General features: G+C 38.6%; 2 protein-coding genes across 2 annotated transcripts in view; one reads left to right on the top strand and one right to left on the bottom strand.

The window, feature by feature from the left end:
- Window positions 1-393, bottom strand: part of IL12B (interleukin 12B) — a 144,233-nt gene extending 143,840 nt beyond the window's left edge. Inside the window, exon 1 of the mRNA XM_085236928.1 lies at window positions 294-393. Coding sequence (XP_085093054.1) covers window positions 294-393 — 100 coding nt within the window. The remainder of the gene's footprint in view (window positions 1-293) is intronic.
- On the top strand, window positions 204-17,691 carry ADRA1B (adrenoceptor alpha 1B). The gene is made up of 2 exons (XM_003210292.5): window positions 204-1,640; window positions 16,565-17,691. Exons 1-2 carry the CDS (start codon window positions 680-682, stop codon window positions 17,125-17,127), a joined length of 1,524 nt encoding a protein of 507 aa, XP_003210340.3. The 5' UTR covers window positions 204-679; the 3' UTR covers window positions 17,128-17,691.
- The last annotated feature ends 1,801 nt before the right edge of the window (window positions 17,692-19,492 follow it).

Below are 19,492 nucleotides of genomic sequence, written 5' to 3'. Positions count from 1 at the left end.
TGACTGCATTTTCCTCAAATAACGAAACTAGTCGGGTTTTTTTGTTTGTTTTTTAAAGGTTTTCAATCCAAATTTCTACGTTGCAAACGCTTTAATTAAGACTGATACATTCCATTCTATTAGCGTTCAGCCGCCGATGTGGAAGCTCTAACTTGAACCGCATTGCCCTCTAGCGCTGCGCCGGGGCCGCCCCGTGATGTCAGCAGCGCAGCCCGTGAGCGCAGGCAGCGGCTCCCGCAGAGCCCCGAACCGCTGACAAACCCCTCTCGGAGACGCACGTCAGAGCGGCTAACGGGGGCATCCTTCCAACTGAACCACAAATGCACGAGGGAAAACAGTAAACCTGTCTTTTATTTCAGGGACCGTCACGATCAAAACAGCTACTTTCGACATCCGGCCAAGACCTCTGCCTGCTAATTTCTGTTTAAATGAGTTGATGGGAGAAATTAGGCGAGTTTGAAGGGGCTGTTATTTCTGACAGGCTTTGGAGGACTTCACGCTGTGCAAGTTTTACGTGCCGAAAGCTAACAGCTTGCTGGAGGGATGAGTTCTCAGTCCAAACCTGGCGGGGGCTTTGCAGCAACTTCTTGGGTGGAGAGAGAACTTTCAACTGAACTCAACCATCTGCGTGTTGTGCACAGGATCCAATCATAACCTGCTATGGAGAATTATTTTTAAGATGAGTACCTACCTTGCTGAGAAATCCAATTCATCAATACTTGGATATTTGAAAGTGTCTGCATTAAATAGCAGCAATCTTTCTGCAAACAGCTCCAATGAGACAACAAGCAACCTGGATTTGCCTACCTTGGATATCAGTAGGGCAATAACTGTGGGGCTCATCCTAGGTGCCTTTATACTCTTTGCTATTATAGGTAATATTTTGGTAATTCTCTCTGTCGCTTGCAATAGACATTTAAGAATCCCTACAAACTATTTCATAATTAACCTTGCAATAGCAGATTTGTTGCTGAGTTTTACTGTCCTTCCATTCTCTGCTACACTGGAAATTCTTGGCTACTGGGTTTTGGGGAGGATATTCTGTGATATCTGGGCAGCAGTTGATGTGCTCTGCTGTACTGCTTCTATTTTAAGTCTATGTGCAATCTCCATAGATAGATACATAGGAGTACGTTATTCTCTCCAGTATCCAACTTTGGTAACAAGAAGAAGAGCAATTCTAGCTCTCCTAGGTGTCTGGGTCCTTTCCATGGTAATTTCTATTGGACCTCTTTTGGGCTGGAAAGAACCAGCACCCAAGGATGATAAAGTGTGCCGTATCACCGAAGAACCATTCTACGCTTTGTTTTCTTCCTTGGGGTCATTTTACATTCCTTTAATCGTCATCCTCGTCATGTACTGTCGGGTCTACATAGTGGCCAAAAGGACTACAAAAAATCTGGAAGCTGGAGTTATGAAAGAAATGTCCAACTCCAAGGAGCTGACGTTACGGATCCATTACAGGAACATTCATGAGGACACCTTAAGCAGCAACAAATCCAAGGGTCACAATCCCAGAAACTCCTTAGCTCTCAAACTTTTAAAATTCTCTAGAGAAAAGAAGGCAGCCAAGACCCTGGGAATTGTGGTTGGCATGTTTATCTTGTGCTGGCTACCTTTCTTCATTGTTCTGCCTCTAGGTAAGTTGGTTATCAAGGGACTGTGGGGAGGGAGAGCATGAGCATAGTTGTTTACTATAAAAATCCTACAGAAAATAATCAGATGAATGGAAAGCACATAACCATTTTGAGAACTGCAGGGAACAGATAAAAGGGTGGGAAGTGAAAGTAATTTACTTCTAATGTTGGCTTCTTCAAGGTCTCATGCTGCAGCCTTGCAAAGTGTGCAGCCTGCATTAAGTCTGTCCATCTGAGCCCTCCTCAGTGATGTCAAATCAAGGAATAATGCTGTTACTTCACATATAAAATCCTCTCATTTTGTTTAGACTGAATAAGCTTGTACAGGAAGCTTTAACAAAAACTTTGTAGACAGAAACAAAATTAGTTTCAGCATTGAAACTTTCCTTGTTCCAGTTACTGCTACAGGTTCAGACCATAAAACAGTCTTCAGACATTACCAAGTGCCTTAAGTGAAAATGGGCCCAACCAAATGATGAGGTGCAAAACCCTTTGAGCTCTAGGAAGCTGAAAGAGTTCTGGTTCTCAGTTCAAATTTCATTGATCCAATCCCAAAAAATAAATCCTTGAAACCCACTTCTCTCTGCCAAACTGTTCCCTTTGGTTCCAGCAGGTCTCAGTTCAGGCATTCCAGCAGATTGTCATGTGCATTTGTGACAGCAACCTTAAACTTCAAAATATTATTAAAGTATTCAATGGTGCCATAACAATGCACTGCATTTCAAATCCTTATGAAATCTGATTACATTGTCTTTAATATCAGCATCAGCTCTGAAGAGGGAAATTTCAAGACCTGTTAATATTGAATTACTATGCTTAGAAAAATATCTGTTCAAAATTCACTTCTGAGACACAGACAAACTGTCAGACTAAATGCAGAAAGAGGTGGAGGAAAAAAAAAGGGAGAAAAAGCCCTTATTAACATTCCGTATTCACGTTTACTTCCTGACCCTACCAAAACATTTCTAATTGAGTGGTAAGTGAATTCTTCTAGAGACTTGTAAAAAATTAAACTGTGTTTAACAGCATGGTCCTGGTGAAGTGTTTTGAAGTTATAATTTCTAGTCTAAATGACATTGCATCTTCACTGAATCTCAACCACAGCACACCTGCTGGAGCTATTGAAGAGTAACTGTTGCCTCTAGCTTAGTGGGTCTAGAGCCGAAAGGCCTTCATAATTCATGATCTACATAAAGCTAATGCTGAGCTTGTTACAAATTCCAAACAGAAGAAAAACCGAGAGCAAAGTTCTCTTTGGCTACTAAAGTTTATGTCCAGTGCTGTCTCTTAAAGAAAGTTTACAACATAGAACAAGTTTCCAACTATTGCTAAAGTACATAGCTAAGTGGATAGAAATTTATTTTCCCCATGTTACCAGCAGCAGCACTGGATATGTATCTAGAAAGTCACGATCTCCTGATAGGTTAAGTTAGTGTCTCCTCTTTAATTCTGAATTATTGGAGAACTTTGGAAGTAAAATGCAACGGAACACATCCTTAGCTAGCAGAAGCCAGTACTAGTACTGCTACTGGTGCTACTTGCAAACACAGATGCAAACTAGTCCATTAAAACCATTCTGGTAACAGGGTACAACCAATATGACAAACAATTAAGTTTTCTGGAAGAGAGTCAGTTTTGCCTTTGGGAGGTCACTGCAAAAGTCCTGGTCTTTACCAGGAGGTTTAATGAGTGATTGATTATGACAAATGAGTGGAGAATTCATAGCTTGTCACAGTATTATTTTATCTTTCATTTATCTCTCATCTCACTTATGCCTAAGCCATCAGTGAGGATGACAGCCACTCCAGCAAGCTGTATTGGTAGCAGTGCCTGGCAGGCTGAAAGGTAACCTGCTGCTGTGTACCAGTGCATGAATGTACTTTGTGTCTGTATATTAATGCTGTTAGGGATGACTAAGCACAATTCACAAAAGCAAGTGGGGAAGAGACCTTTTCCCAAACTGCATAATTCAGACGTTCCTAATGGGAATACTCCATACAGCAATGGAGAACTTCCTAAGGAGCTTTGCTATGTGCTGCATTTTTCATAAGAGATCTTTTCATTTTTGTCTTGAAGTTATGAACATAAAGGAAAAGTTAAGAACCCTTATGAAAAGCACACAGTGATACAGAATCATTTCAGTGATAGGCAAATGTAGAATCCAAGCTGTATCAATGATTTACAAAACTCTCAACAGGTGCCCTGGACTGCTCCAATCACAATCACAGTCTACTCACCCATCATTGCAGAACTGCAAACTGCAACGTCTCTTCTACTTCTGATTCCAGACTAGATATTTGCCTTCACTGTAGTGGAAGGCTTCTTCCTCAGCCTGTATTTTTCATGCCTTATATCTACAAACTTCAATCTAAATCATACATTCACATCTGCATCTTTAAAATTTGTGCCTTGTTTCAGTAATGCAATGACTGCACAATAATGTTAGCAGAGTAGCTCTGGACTTCTGATGATTCAGCTGCAACACATTTGATAAGTCAGTAATCCTTGTTTCTGCAACACTCCAAAACTTGGGGTTAGTGAATCTGTTTATATGTAGGAGTTGTCCTCACATCAAAAATATTCTCAGATGTTCTACTAGTTGCCCAGCCAAAATTATAATTGTTTGGTTGTGGCACATTAATATATACAGCTACTCATTTTTATATCCTAGACAAAGGATTATTGCATCAGATGGCAGATAAGTGCTGGGAACTGATGTGGTGTTGAAAGCATGGATATTGCTTGAATAAATATTCCACAACAAAGGGTGATTTTCAAGCAAGAATCACAAGGCTTTGCAAAGAAAGCCGTCTGTATACAGCCCCAGAGAGAAATTAAAGCACAGACACCACGAGGTGTTGAGTGCTGTAAAACTATTAGCACAAAGAAGCACTTGATGTTGCAGCAAAACTTCTCATAGAGAATAATGTGAGAAAATTGGTTTTTATTCCAGATATTTCTTCCAGATAGCAACAGAGCAACAGAATAGCCCCATGGTCCTTATTTATATACCTTTCACAGCTTTGTAAACTTTCACCTTGCCACTCAGAATTATTTCTGGTACAGCAAAAAAAAACAAAATGAAGACGCGCGTCTTTGAGACAACTTCTTATACTATAAATTCAGTGACTCACCCATGAAGAGTAAATATCTTGTGTTTTTAAGATAAACCTTTCTTTTCCCTCATATAAATCCTTTCTTGATCAGAGCTACACTAAAAGTGCTTCGTTGAACAATGTTAACTAAAATTGATTAATCTAAAGACCAGAGTCCTGCAGCTATATGTATTAAAACATCCACCTTCAAACAAAGATCCAATTTTATGCCAATAATTTCATTTTAAAAATGCATCCAAAATGACAGATCATCTTGTCCATCGACTACCAGATAAAACTTTAGTCTCATCCCTGTTAAATGAGGCATCAGACTAGGCTTGACAGTCTTCTGCCAGCTGTAGGCCTCACACAACACACGTTCCATCTCCACTACTTTCACCAAAGCATACCAACTTCCCCAGCCTATTGCTTGACTCCAGTAGTGATCAGCAGAGCATTATTCACTCCTAAGTTCAGAGCCTAACCCCCCTGCTCCTACAAAACCTGTGATACTATCCACTAAACTCAGAAACAAACTTCTTGTAACTTAACTGGCAGTGGTATAAGACCCCCACAGCTGTTTTGACTACCCTTGTACATTAAGTTCTTTAAACCTCCCTATAGTAAAAAAAAGAACATAAAAGTCTTCTGCATGCTAACTAACTGGTCAGCCAATACAAAATGATTCTTAAAATAAAATGTTATTCATGTACAGTACATAGATTTATGTTACGTCAGGCCAACCTCTGTATCTCTGCACTAGAATACCAGATTAGGTCACTAAGTTTCCCATGGGAAACACTCCAAGTCATTAGGTCCACCACTGCCACCACTACTGGGTTCTGCTTTCTGCAAGGCTTCAAGCCTGGTTTGTCTTCCATCTCATTTTGGTCTTGCCTTGCCTTCTGCTTTCTAAGTAGTCTTACTCTATAGATTTTAGGTTATGGCCATAAAGAACAAGGAGAAATGGTACATATTGCAATCAGACCCTCTGCCCTCTTTGCAGCTCTAACTTTGGAACAGCGTTCAATTATAATGGTGTCAGCAGAAAACTGTTCCTCCTACTTTTCAGCCAACTCCTCTATGACTAAATATATGATATGAGCATTTCTTGGCCAGTACAGCAACAGCATGTTTTGCCACACATGGAGAACTAATTTAGATTCATTTTACTACTAGAATATCCTCCCTTAAGCCCCGATTTGAATCTTCTGTGAAAAAGTAAATTGCATCCAAAGGATCCCAATTAGCAGTTACTTAATCATAGAATCCTTTAGGTTGGAAAAGACCTCATCAAATTCAACAATTAACCTAGAACTGCCAAGTACTTACAGGTCTCTACATTTTAGAAAAAAAATGTTTTATCAATGCAGCCAAAATTACACAAATTCCAAAGGATTGGGCACTTCTTTTGCAGATTTGATTTGCAGGTCAGAGGAACAAAGAAATTTTAGAGTACAGCCTGAGGAAAGTAAACATGCAAGGCGTATGCAGAAAAACTCCAAACAACGAAATCCACACATGGAGCCCATTGAGCTTCAGGGATGGTAGCATCCTCCTATCTCAAGTGTAAAAGAAAGGCTTCTCAAATACAAGGTTACATCATCATTCACGATGTAGGAGCATGGACCACATCCTGATACTATTGCCATAAAAACCACATTTGTCCCTTGAAAAAAAAAAAAATGCTGTGATTACAACAGTGATTCATTATGGAAGCAGCAGCAAAGATTCTCTGGTTTCCAGGCGCACAAACTACATCCAATAAAAGTCCTTCATTGAATCAGAAAGTTCCAAGGAGAAAAAGAAGTCAGGACTGAGTCAGTGGGCAGCAATAGGAAATCTCAAAATTATTGAAACCAAAACAGGAGAGAATTGATAGTTCCAGAGGGAACATAGTTTTCAGCACACAGCAAAGCAGGAGACACAAGAACCTCACGCCTTAGGAATCTGCAAACACGAGCCATTGTTCAGGCTGGTAGTCATTATGAAAGCACTGAGTAACGTTATACTTCTGCTTACAGTTCTAAGGACATCAGCTTTATATCCTTTAGCGCACCTATCTGTGAAATACAGTCAGGAATAAAAATGCATGTTCCTTATGTTTCTTTCATATCCTCACTACAGTTCTGCTCTACAGCCCATCGCAAGATTTAAAGCTATTTTCATGGGCTTTCAAGTGAAATCTAGAAACTGAAAAGCAGTAATGATCAGTGTCTAAATAACAAAGGAGGAAATAACACGGAAGTTTATACAGAAACTTTGTAGCTGTATTATTCATTTCCCTGCTAGAATCCTCGTTAACCAGTAATGCCCAAGACAGATTGCCTCAGTTATAATTGAAAAGTGAGAAGGGGAGAAAAAGATACTAACTACGTGCAATTACTGGGCATACTTTAAGTATAACATATGAAATGTCAGCAGACATACGGTGGCTTTTCTAGACTTCTCTAATCAGCTAGATCATTGCAAAACAAACATAAGCTTGGCTCATATTCTTTCTAGTTAGCAGCTGAAAAAGTCTGTATCTGTTTGGAACAAATTTTTAACAACAAGAATATATTATTTCTGTCCTTACCATCAATTTTAGAGTACCAAAAGAGTTTCTTCCTAAACTAGGCCTTGGTTTTAGAGTGTTTATGCATGAACAACACAGTTTAAAGAAAAAGTTTGATTAAGTTTTTCAAAGTTAATTCTCTCCACAGTGTAAGCCATCACAAGTAGTCTGAATTGAGAAGGGATAGATCTATAGACAAGCACAAACAGAATTTCTGTCAAAATTCTATGTATGCTTGAAGGCTTTTTTCCCCCAAATCTTGTATATTTTCCATATCTTAAATATCTATATTCTGTTATTTAAGACACTCAGAATTTTTGCCAAAAGGACAGCTATAGATAAGGCATGAAGAACCTTCACTCCGCCAGTTTATTTATTTATTCTTTTTTAAACTACAGATTTCCTTAATCTTTTTCTTTCTAGATCGGAGAAAGTTCCTACTTAACTCTTCTATACCTTCAACAAATACCAACTTGCAAATAGTCTGTTGCACCCTATGTTTTTAAAAATAGTTTTCAGCTCTCCATGATTTAAGCAACAAGAGCATCTTTTGTAAGAGGCTGTAGAAAGAGCAGCTGCGGACTTCAGACCAGAGCAGGATCTCTAGGCACGATTTTATAAAATCTGCATACCTGGTGACAATCTTGGCATGCCAGGAGTGCCAGTGTTAGTAGCTGTGTGGTTAAATACATTAGCACTGCTCTTTTAAAAATGAAATACAGTTACTTCCCTTTGCAGCTGCTTGTAAAATGAGAAGATGCAACAACTCTAGGTTTTAGTAAGACCTCATTCCTACCTGTTCTACAATTTCCATCAACAAAGCTTCAAGGGAAGTAAAGATCTGGTTTTATTTTGGTCACTCTAGATAAAACTCTATTTTTGGAGCCTTTAATAGTATGTCAGATTTGAGCCACTGTGAATGCAAGTCTGGTAGGAACGGTTTGTTCACCTGAAGTTTGAGACAGCCTTTATCAGAGATGGATAGTGCGGATGGTGAGAAATGGAGGATTTTAATCAGGATAAGAAAATAGAAACTGTAGCCTCTCCCAGTCTATAGAATAGCAAGGAAAAAGTCTTCCTGAGGCCTTTCTCTTGTTCATATTTCCTTAGAGGAAGATACTTTTTAAAATTAGATTTGGCAGTCATGTATGTTTGCTACTTGAATTTACCTGCTTAAGAATTTGTTTGCTTAGGATCAGGCCTTAGATGGGCAAGACTTAAGGAACTTGATTAATATGCATCCTGAGGCAATTCGAAGAGATACCAGTGTCCTTAATGAGCACAAATGCTTATCATCATCACTGGCTTGTGGTAGTAATTTAACTCTTCTCTTTCATTTTCTTTTATAAATTTTATTCTGTTGTTTTTGGATGCTATTCCTATTTCTCAAGATCTATTTTCCCCCCTACTGTTATCCTAATCCTTTCTCCTAGAAGGCCTGCAGGCTCTCCCAGCTTGATCAGCTCTTAATTTTATAACCATCTCTGTTTTGTACTCTGCTGTTTGTAAACAGGGGTTCTTTTTTCTATATTAAATAAGTCCAAGGGAACGTAAACAAACTGAATGCTGGAAGGAAAGAAATCAGAAGCTTGAGAAACCCAATTAGCTTTAAAACCTTGTCATGTTGACTTGGCTAAGCAAGTAGTAAAAAGGACCACAAAAAGCTAAAATACAAGACTAAAATCCTTCCGACATTCTGTAAGCTCATAACAACTGTGGTCCAACACAGCTTATTGTTTTTATGGGGAGAATTTTACTAGCTATCCACATGCAGCACTTCAGCTTTCCCTGTTCATTGAGAAGTGGCAGTAATTCAGCCACTAACAGCTAGCAGCAGCTCTGGCGCAGCAGGAATCACAGCAGGAACTGCAGGGCAGCAGTGGTGGTTCCCAGCCAGGCCCCTGCAGCCATCTACTGCATCAGGAAAAGGCGGTTTTCATAGGAAGGCTGATTTTCAACATAAAACAAATGTACTGTGAAGTGATAATCATTTTTGCAAGTCATCTTGAGGACAGGGTATGATATCCTAGCCAATTCCTGCTTCTCAAGTTTCAGAATTCGTGTTATCATTTGCATTTTGCAATGTTTTACACCACTGCTGTGATTTTTAAGACACGAAATTTTCTGCAGTCCAGAAAACACTGAAAAACTCAGATTTACCTCCAGCCACGCAACTCCACACTGTTCTCTCCTCTCAATAAGGAAGGATACGTTTGTCTTCCAAGGTCCCCTTAACCAATTCTATAAAAAGTTCCAAACTTTATGGCTTTTCTTTAAGATTAAAATAATGATAAAAATTTGTTCAGTGATGCTCTCTTCCTGCTGCACTTATTGCCCCACAACGTATTTTACTGTAGTTCATCTGCTGTTACAGAATATTAATAGACATGCAGGACTTAAAGAACTCCAGATCATTCTGTTTCAATAACAACAAATGCAGCATTTATTCCAATAAACAAGATCATGCACTCACCCCAGGTTGGCCTCCACCCTAAGTGGAAGCAGATTGAGAAGTTCTTGAAAGATGAGTTTGTTAACTGATGGAAAACACAGCACCTGATAACCCAAAACTTATTCAGAGAGACTTTCTTTCCTTAACTCTAAAAAAAACTCACAGTACTCTTCAAACATCTAACCATCATCTAATCTAAGTATCAAATACTTTATTCTGAACATAATTGATAATTCTGAGTAATTCGTAGACTTAATTGATAAAGATAAATTAACAATGAATGCTTAATTAATAGAAAGTCAATTATCACAACAAAAAGCAATTAGAAAAGAGAGGAGCAGCTGGAGTTTAAAATTAAATGAGACATGAGAGGAAAATTAAGTATTTAAAAATGAAGAAGAAAGGAAATATCAGGGAAGTGAACATGCCACAGCAGAAAAAAACAACGCGAGGTATTAAAGAGAAGGCAGATAGTTAAAGAGAATGTGGTTAATTTTGGTCTAATATTAATAATTAAATAGTTTGCTCCCTGTAGCTACAAATAATAAACGTGTGGCATTCTTGAAAATAGACACAGAATATTCTCCCCCACAAAGATGACTCACACAGACGTTAATGCAGGATATAAAAATATTCAGACAACCCTATCGGATGCAAGGTGGCAGCATATTGAGTTGTATCACAGGGACACAGCCAGTGGTTGGAGGGAAGTGATAATATCCTTTTATTAAACACTCATTAAACCATGCCTAGAATAGTGCAGCCATGTAGGAAGCTGTCTTCGAGGGAAGGCAATGGTAAACTGAAGTCCAGTGGAGGTGACCAAGGATATCACAGGGTTGAGTAGGCTAGGTGAGGGGAACCTGAAGGAATGGGGCTTTTTCAGCCTGCAGAAGGGAAAGCTTCAGGGGAGATAACGTAGTGTTGAGCCTCCTCTGAGACCAAGACTGGAAAAGAGACCGCATGAAATCCCTCCCCACTGCAACAATTCTGTAATTCTAACAACTTCTTGGCTTTTGGCCCCGAGTATAAATATACGTATATATTCCTTGCATGAGGGATGAACAAAGGAAATGCAACTGCACAATAGAACCAACAGATATTCACAAATGACTGTCTGGTGCCACAAACAACTGTTGGTCATTACCCACAGTTGCTTACTTCCAGTAGGTGGCTGAAAATTGCGCACAGGGTGCAATGGCACAGGAAGATCAAAGGCAATTTCAAAAGTTTTCTTTAACTCATGAACATTACCTTACATCATCGTTTTTAAGTCTTAAACTCCAGATAATTACTATAGTACTTGATCACCTGGCAACTGGAGTAGCAGATTTTCTCCCTTCTCCTGGGTGTAGTTTGAGGGGAAGAATGGTTGGTTGGTTGCGTTGGCTGGTTTAGCTTTTCTCCCGTAACATGAAAGTGGAAACTAAAACATGTCCTGTGTACTACACTTTCAACATAACCTTGCCAAATATTACATTAAGGATCCTTAAATAGAAGGTCCTAACTTTCCCACACTCCTTTCTGTGCGCGTATAGAGATCAGTGGAGAGAGGTAGCAACAGAGCAGATACTTAGATGGAAGAAAAATAACAGAAGGAAAGAATATAAGAAAGTAGTGTGTATGTGTATTTACACGTGTGTACGTGTTTCACCTCTGTACAGGGCTACCTCAAATCTTGCTTAAGTAAAAGGTGTTTCTTTATTAAGGCTATTGTGAGTAAACCAGTCTAGAAGGTTTTCCTGCTCTTCAGTCTGTTAATTTAGAGACTGTTCCAAGCTCCACTAAACCCTTTATGAACCCTTACAAAGACTTTCACGTACTCCCACTGACTCCAGTGGACTCTGAATTTCAATAGCACAGCAATATTCTGGCCATTTATTCTGCAGAATGTGTGAAGACAACTAATACACCAAATTGTTTCTCATGATGTTCCCTAATCTCATTGAGGGTGCTTTACTTACTTTCAGCATAGTAAAGCATTAATTATAAAGACCCAGTCAGACCCTAAATGAAATTAGCTTTTATTAAATAAAATACTACTTAATTTCTTTCCGTGATATTTGCTTTCGCTCAGTATATTCCCAAACAGAATAGCTCTGTCATGCTTGCTGAGCACAGCTGGTTAAATTAATGACCAAAATACAATAAAATCTGGTCAGATTAATTGAGTTTAAATATTTTCTGTTCTACATTTCTGCCTGGCACAGGCTTTGCAAAAACTTTATTAGTGTAAACGGTGCAATCAGAGGTAAAATTGTGGTGCTATGTTTAATAAATCACAGTGTTTAGCACAGAAAAATAAGAGGATAGAAAACTTACATTCCTTTTGAGTGAAGCTGTTAAACATGAAGCATCAGGAGGGAGGTAATTTAGAGAAGAGTCACTCTGGCTACTCCCATCACGAATACATCACGGAGGAGATAATCATGCGCAATATTTTCCAACCATTTTGAAAAGCAATCTAAGACAGTACAGGGAAATACTTAATCTGTTTATCAGACTGTGATGGGAAAATAGTTGGAGATTAGAGGAGGAAATATGAATTTGATGTTTACAGATTGTGCTTAGTAGGTTTAACTTTCCCATTTTATCAAGGTACCAAAATAGTCCACAGTTGTTTGCTTCTGGCAGGTTAATTACAAGGTAAAAGCATGTGTGCAGTTAAATAAAACATGTTGTTAATTACATGAACAATGTAGGGAAGAGTAATCTTAAAAATACACAAGTTAATCAAAATTACTTTCCTCCCTTTATATTATGAAAGGCAGTGGAGCTTTTTATGATAGTAACCAAATTGAACTGCTTAAAGGACACGGCATGTACAGCTACTTCCAACTATACCACCTTCAGGTGGACTTAGTGCATCCTTTTTCCTCTTTGTAGGAAAGGAAACTCAGGCTGGGATTCCACCCAGCAAGAAGGAACTGAATATAAAAAACTCAAACTTTCTAAAAATCTGAGGAGAATAAGTGCCCAAAGAAGTATCAGTCAGACATCCTATTTTTCTGACAGTTAATCCTCAACCTAAATAGCGGATATATTTACTGACAGTATATAAGATTACAGTGTCAGTGAGATTGCAGTACTGCAAACACAAAACTCTGCTGGCTTGCAAAAAATTTAAGCCATGAGGTTTTCCATATGAGCTAAGTTATAGTCTGCAGAGTCAATCAGAGAAAGTAGGACTAGAAGGGATCTGAAAAGGTCACATAGGGCATGCTCCAACCCAAAGGCTGGATCAGCTATACACACATCAGTAGATGTATGTCTACTCCATTTTTAAAGAGACTTCAGGATTGAAATTCTATACCTTTCTTAAGTGGGATGTTCCAGAATCTTCCTGTGTTGGTAGTCTGAAAGCACCTCCCAGTTTATCTTGCTGCATTTCAAGTCACTGTGTTTCCTATATTGTCTACAGTGGACATGGTAAACTTCCAATTTCATTTACTTCCTCTTTGCAGATTTTAATATTGAAGACTAACTGTTGGGCCTCCTTTCAGCTCTTTTTATTCACTATGATATACTACAGAACTGTTGTCTTTAAATGACTTTTAGGTTCCACTGGTGGTCCTCTTCATTAACCATGGATCACTTCATGGGTGGGATTTCGCTGAGTTCATGTAACCATTGAATATAACCCACACAGCGTCAATAATGCATCTTATCATATGGATCAATTAATTCCTGTTAATCTCAGGAAATATTCTTGAATTCTGATTTTTCTTTGGGAAAATAGAAAGGCAGTAGAACCTATCAAAAACACTTTTTGAATCACTGTGTGTTCTACAGGTTAAGAGTCATGCCAGACCTCACAGTTCCACTCCTGGTAAAACAAACAATTTTTCCATAGAGAAAACTACTGAGCCCACATCCATCAGCTGACTGCTTTTACTTTCCTCCAGCTAAGATTGTTCATTGGTAAAAATCAAGAGGATGCTATAGTCAGGATGACTGACAGATGAGAAGTGCTATCCAACAGCAAGTAGAACATGCTCCCATCTAGGAACTTACACTCACATGGATTGCAGTAACCTCTCTGCTTGCTGGGGCCTTCTTGAAATCACTGTCTACCTGATTTTGGGGAAAAAAGCCCCACCAAACACTAGGAAGTAGTAGTGCATTGTACCACAGACAAAATTCATACATGAAATTCATCTGACTTCAGAGCAGTGCATACCTGTACGTATATGTACACATACACGAGGAAGTATAGAAGAGTTAGGAATTCTATCCAATTTCAACACACCAGATTGAAATAAATTAACAGAATAGTCTATAAGTCAATATTAGTTTGTTTTATCAAACACTCCTTGTTCAGAAGAGCACATTTCTTCCTCACCTTCTTGTCAAAACTTAATTTAATGGTTTCTTTGTAACTTAAATGAACCGATTTCCATTGTGCTGTTTGCAGAACTAGGAAAAGGTGAAGAATTAAGAAGTGTTTCATGATTGTTAACTTCATGAAGTTTGTTCTCAAGTTTCTTAACTCCAGAACTTTCCTACTATTGTAGCTAAATGCTGATACTTATTTAAAAATAACACCACCACACAGCTTTCCAAACTGATGTATTCCCAAATTTTATCTGCTAATGACTCAGCTCAGGTCACGATCTCTTCTAGATGATCAGTCAGGGCTCAGTGATTTTTCTAGAATCACGACTGAATACAGGGTGCCTCTGTCAGTCAGGGTTATCATGGAGGAATTCTCCACTCTTTTGTGTTGCTGCCCTTTAATACAAAAGACCTTTGGAAATGCTTGCTGCAGCTGCTGAAAATCATCTGCTGCCTTTTTTTTTTTTCCAAATGACATTTGAAAAACAGGTTATTGTAAGAGATAGTTGTAAGCGCCTTACCTTTTTTTCTTTAAGGAACACACATTCCTCTCAGCAGTTTACAAAGATTAGCCATTTTTCAGCACTCAGCTTTTTACTTTTTCCCCTCCCCACTTGGTCTCTTAGTCTTTAGAGTACGTGGTTGTATTTGGTCCACGTGTAAGATTAAACAATCACAACCCATTTATCTGCATTGGTTCAGAGTTTCTATCTCTACAGCTTAGCTTACTTTATTTGTCCTTAGGGAATTTCACAGAATTTGTCAGCAAATTTTCTTAATAATATTTTATATCTTCGAAAGCTAAACCACAGCATTTACTATGTCTAAAATTATTAAAATCTGGTGGAGGAATTTTCTACAGATTTTTAGTTATTACAGTATAAGACAAACTGATCTGGAAAAACTCACCACTGTCCAATCAAGATTTACACATAGAAAAAATGAAAGCTCTTCAGACACTTCCTTAGGTTTACTGGGCTTTAAAAAACAACAGTAATTCATTTTTTAAAGGGAGCTCCAGAAAACAGAGCTAATTTTAACCAGCAGCATACAAGCACTCAAAAAAGGGAAAAATAAAGTACTATTATTCTGAATTCGTAGGATCTCTCCTGGTTTGTGTTAGCCAGGTGAGGGGGATAAAGAGAGCTGATGCCATTTTAATAACTGATTTTCTCTTCTGAGCCAGATCAGGTACCAGTGGACACGACAGAGGAGGACAGTGACAGACACTGGCCACCTGATAAACAACATGTACTTAACTTCTTCTGGCTTCCTTGTGAGCTGAGGAGACCCAAATCCATACAGTCAGCTAGGCCAGAATTGTCTTCTATGTAAACAGTATCTGCTGTGACACATAAGAGCTATTTAACCAAGTCACTGAGAAATGCTTTTGCATAGTTTAGAGGCCCAAGCCATGGCCTCTACATTGCTATGAGATGGGAAACATGCCTAGAATCACAGCCCTCCCACTAAGGCATCCTGACAGCCACAACTGACTGAGTTGCTTTCACAGCCCAAGGAATCTAAATCATTTCAGCGTAAAAGGTCCTTTTCTCAGGGATGTGACACTCCAGTTTGAGTGACATCTACCACAGAAAAAACTAAAAATCTAATTCTAGTTTTTGAAAGCAGGATCCCCTGTGAATCTCTGTTCTTTGATTACTTTAGCCAGACTCAAAGGTGTTTTCCTAGCTGGAAAACTGTTGAATGTCTGTTTTGCTTTAAAAAGAAAAAGCATTCTTTTATAGAGATTAATTTACTAAATTTAATTGATAATTCCATCTTTTTAATGATACAAATACACAAAATTTATTTCCCACTACAAGTTTTTCATTTGGGCATCCTCTGAAGTAACACTATTTAGTTGTTAACAAAACAGGAAGCACTCATAAAAGAATCTTCCTTTGGTTTACACCATTTGTTATGACTGGCTGGGATATGTCACCTATCAAAACTGACTTCTGGTTTGTAGAACAGAAGAGTTTTGTAGCCTACTAATCATCTAGCTATACTGGGTAATGTTTATAGGCAATATAGAAGAATATATTGTAGGTGATAAAGCATGTCTGAGTACACTCCTTCTGAGAAGCCTGGAAATATTTAGATCCTTTTCTCCAGGTGACATTTAATAACTCTTTGAAGGAGGCATGATCTCGTTCCGTGTGCGCAGTAGTTTTGATAATGGGTGTTTGATCTTTCACTGGTATACAGCAAGTTTGTTCAGACATACATATAGCAACTTCATATCAATTCTACACTAAATATGTGCTTCCATATCTTTTGTGTGGTGGATAAAGCAATTCCTCATTAGCTTTAAAAATAATACAAATAACACCTTATGTTATTATCAGAAGACCAACACGGAAAGTAGCATGTGTTAAGGGTTTTCAGCAACCAGATTTTAACACTGATCTGACAGGATATTTACCTTTTCTTAGACAGGTAAATCAATTATCTCAGATAATATCTGCTTGTTTCTTCTGAACAGGATCCCTGTTTTCAGCTCTGAAGCCCCCTGAAATAATCTTCAAGGTGATTTTTTGGCTTGGCTACTTTAACAGCTGCTTGAATCCAATCATCTACCCTTGCTCAAGCAAAGAGTTCAAGAGAGCTTTCATACAGATTCTAAAATGTCAGTGCCACCGTCGAAAGCAGTTGGGGTGGTGGGCCTACAGCTACAGGAACTGGAATCGGTGCTCCTTTGAACACCCTCGGAAGGACTCTCTGGAAGACAGTGGGAGTTTCCTAAGTGGCAGTCAGAGGACATTATCTTCAGCATCTCCTAGCCCTGGCTACCTGAGCAAAATCACTCACCCGCATATGGAAATGTGTACATTCCAGGAATGGAAAAACCCCAGCTCTTTCCTGAGCCCCTTACAAGAAGGCAGCAGTCAAAAGGACCCATGCCAATTCTTTACCTTCAATCTCTTAACAGAGCGCAATGGACACATTGCTGCTAGCAGCCAAGCCTCCAGCAATGGGGACCATGAGGACATCTGTGACACAATGAATGGTAAAACTGACTGTAGTGCAAACATCATGCTGGAATGAATGGATTCTAATCAGTCTGCACAGATTCTGCTCTCTTCGTACACCAACCTCTGATATTTATCCTAGTGAAGAAGTGAACCACTGCACAGTTCTCAGTATGGCACTAGAAGGAAGCCAGTGAAGGACAGACAGATTACCATCACAAGAATGGCAAAATCTAGAGGCTAGCCATATTCCTAATAAATTGCTAAAGATGCTACTGAAACAAAAACGGAATGCAGAGAAGTGGCTGGATAAACCCAGGGAAGTACACAGCCAATTATTCAGCTATTGTGGTAGTGCTGTAGAACAGCCAAACACACATGTATATAGAAAGAATATATAAATATGGGGGAGGGCAAGGGAAATGTGTATGAAAGTTTGTGTGTACACGTGTGCTAGCTGCATGTTTGGATACCCGAGAGTGGAAGCGAGCAATGCAGTTGTACAGTGTTGTTTGTACCTCTCCAGAGCACTAGCTGCTGCTGATTTTGCCTGCAAAATTCTGATTGTTGCTGTACTTCACTGTACATTAGCACTTTAGAAATGGAAACAATGTCAAAGATTAAAGTAATTTCACAACAATTTAAGCACTTGCACCTATTGCTATGGAGCTGGAATCCAACCAAGTTCCCTCATCACAATCTCAATTTTAAAATAAAACACGGCAGTTAAGTTTAAAAGTTGTAACTCCTAGGATGTTCTTGACACTCTCTGCAGTTGTTTACTTGCCATGATTCCCTTGTTATCGACAGTTGTGAATTCCACTATATTTCACCATGTTCTATTTTAAAAGTTTGAAAATACCAACAAAGATGAGAGCTCACAGTCTACATTTCAGCACATCAGTAAATGCCCTGAAAAATACAGACTACCAGAAGATCCGATTTATAAAAGCAACACTCAAATTCCTCCAAATCCCTCATAAACAGTGCTGTGAACAGAGCAGAAAAGAGCACTGACCACTGGAACACCAAAACTCAGCTTAAAGACAAATGCTGAGCGCTTGGTTGTTTCAGCACACTTTGAAAAAAGTACTGCTCTTATAGAGTTGTTTTTTACTTTTCCAGTTAGATAAAAAAGAGAAAGTATTAAAACAATGCAGTGGTAATAGAATTTCACTGTCATCAATAGTTTTAAGCTCAGTAATAAAGTATGTAACATAGCTCTGGAGAATATCTTCAAGGACATTTTAGCTCACGTTTGGAAATCTCATCTCTTGCAACTAAGGATGAATCATGAAACTAGTGACTGATTTTTCTTTTATTTGAAGTGGTATAAAGTGTGAAAACAGGTATTTATTCCTTCCTCCAGCTCTTCTTAAGAATTTTAGTGATGCTTTTCTATAGCTTGAAATAGAGAACAAACAGTGAAGAGATGTACTAAAAACACTTAGGGACAATTTAAAACGTTAGGTCCCAATGGAGAGCCTTTTCCTTTTGTTTCCTTAAGTGTGTATTCTCAAATTAAGACAATAGCAATGGATGCAGCTTGTGGTTAGAGGAAATATCTCCCAGTTCAGCCAGAAATGAGTTTCTTTAACCACCTGACAGCACAAGTCAGCCAGATTTTGAGTCACGTGTGATTTACACATGGTAAATTGAAGCAACGTTATCCGCATTTTACAATTTCTATGTGATATTTGTGGGTTTCAGAAAAAAATAGCACTTCATTACACTAAAGCCTTTAACTACGCAGCTCTCAGAGACTAACAATTCTTTTTATTAGATTCTAATCCTAGCAAGATTGAGATCTCTGATCATTATTTAAGGGCCTCAACAAAATTCTCTAATTATCTACAACATCAGATAGGCTTTTATCCCATACTGGTGTCACCTACCAGTATTTATAACTCTATACGCTTTTTATATATGATGCTACAGAATCTACAAGGTAAGTTCCCTTACTGCTTTTTTAAAAGAAAAATCTCAGTTATTTTAGAACTAAAAAAAAACAGCTTTCTCTAAACATTGTAACAGATTAGGAAGAAAAGATTTCCAATAACATCATGTTAGTCCACCCTTTTGGAACAGCCAGTGCCTTACTGAGGCCAAAATCCTCAGAGTGCCAGAAGTCCCAAGACAAGTGGTCTATAAAGCCTTAAAGAGAGGAGGTATGAAGGTGTTGCACAGACAGTCACCAATACTTTTACCCCAAAAATTCTGCACTATGAAGGCTACTAGGCCCTGCTGCTACAGCAGTATGGACTCATCCATCCCTGCTAGAGCCAGAGCACTGCTGATCTTCATATCATACATCATGTTAGCAGGAGAGGCACATTTGAACTGCATGCAAAACATATGTGACTCAAAATTCATGGGTTCTCTACCCTGCAGTGCTTCATTTCCCTCAAGCCTAAGTCTGGCAAGCGTGTAAAGTACCACAA

The sequence above is a fragment of the Meleagris gallopavo genome, chromosome 15 (genome assembly GCF_905368555.1).
Source record: "Meleagris gallopavo chromosome 15, MGAL_WU_HG_1.1, whole genome shotgun sequence".
Lineage (NCBI taxonomy): Eukaryota > Metazoa > Chordata > Aves > Galliformes > Phasianidae > Meleagris > Meleagris gallopavo.
The sequence above is the reverse complement of the archived record's forward strand: the minus strand, read 5'-3'. Positions and strand labels throughout refer to the sequence as shown.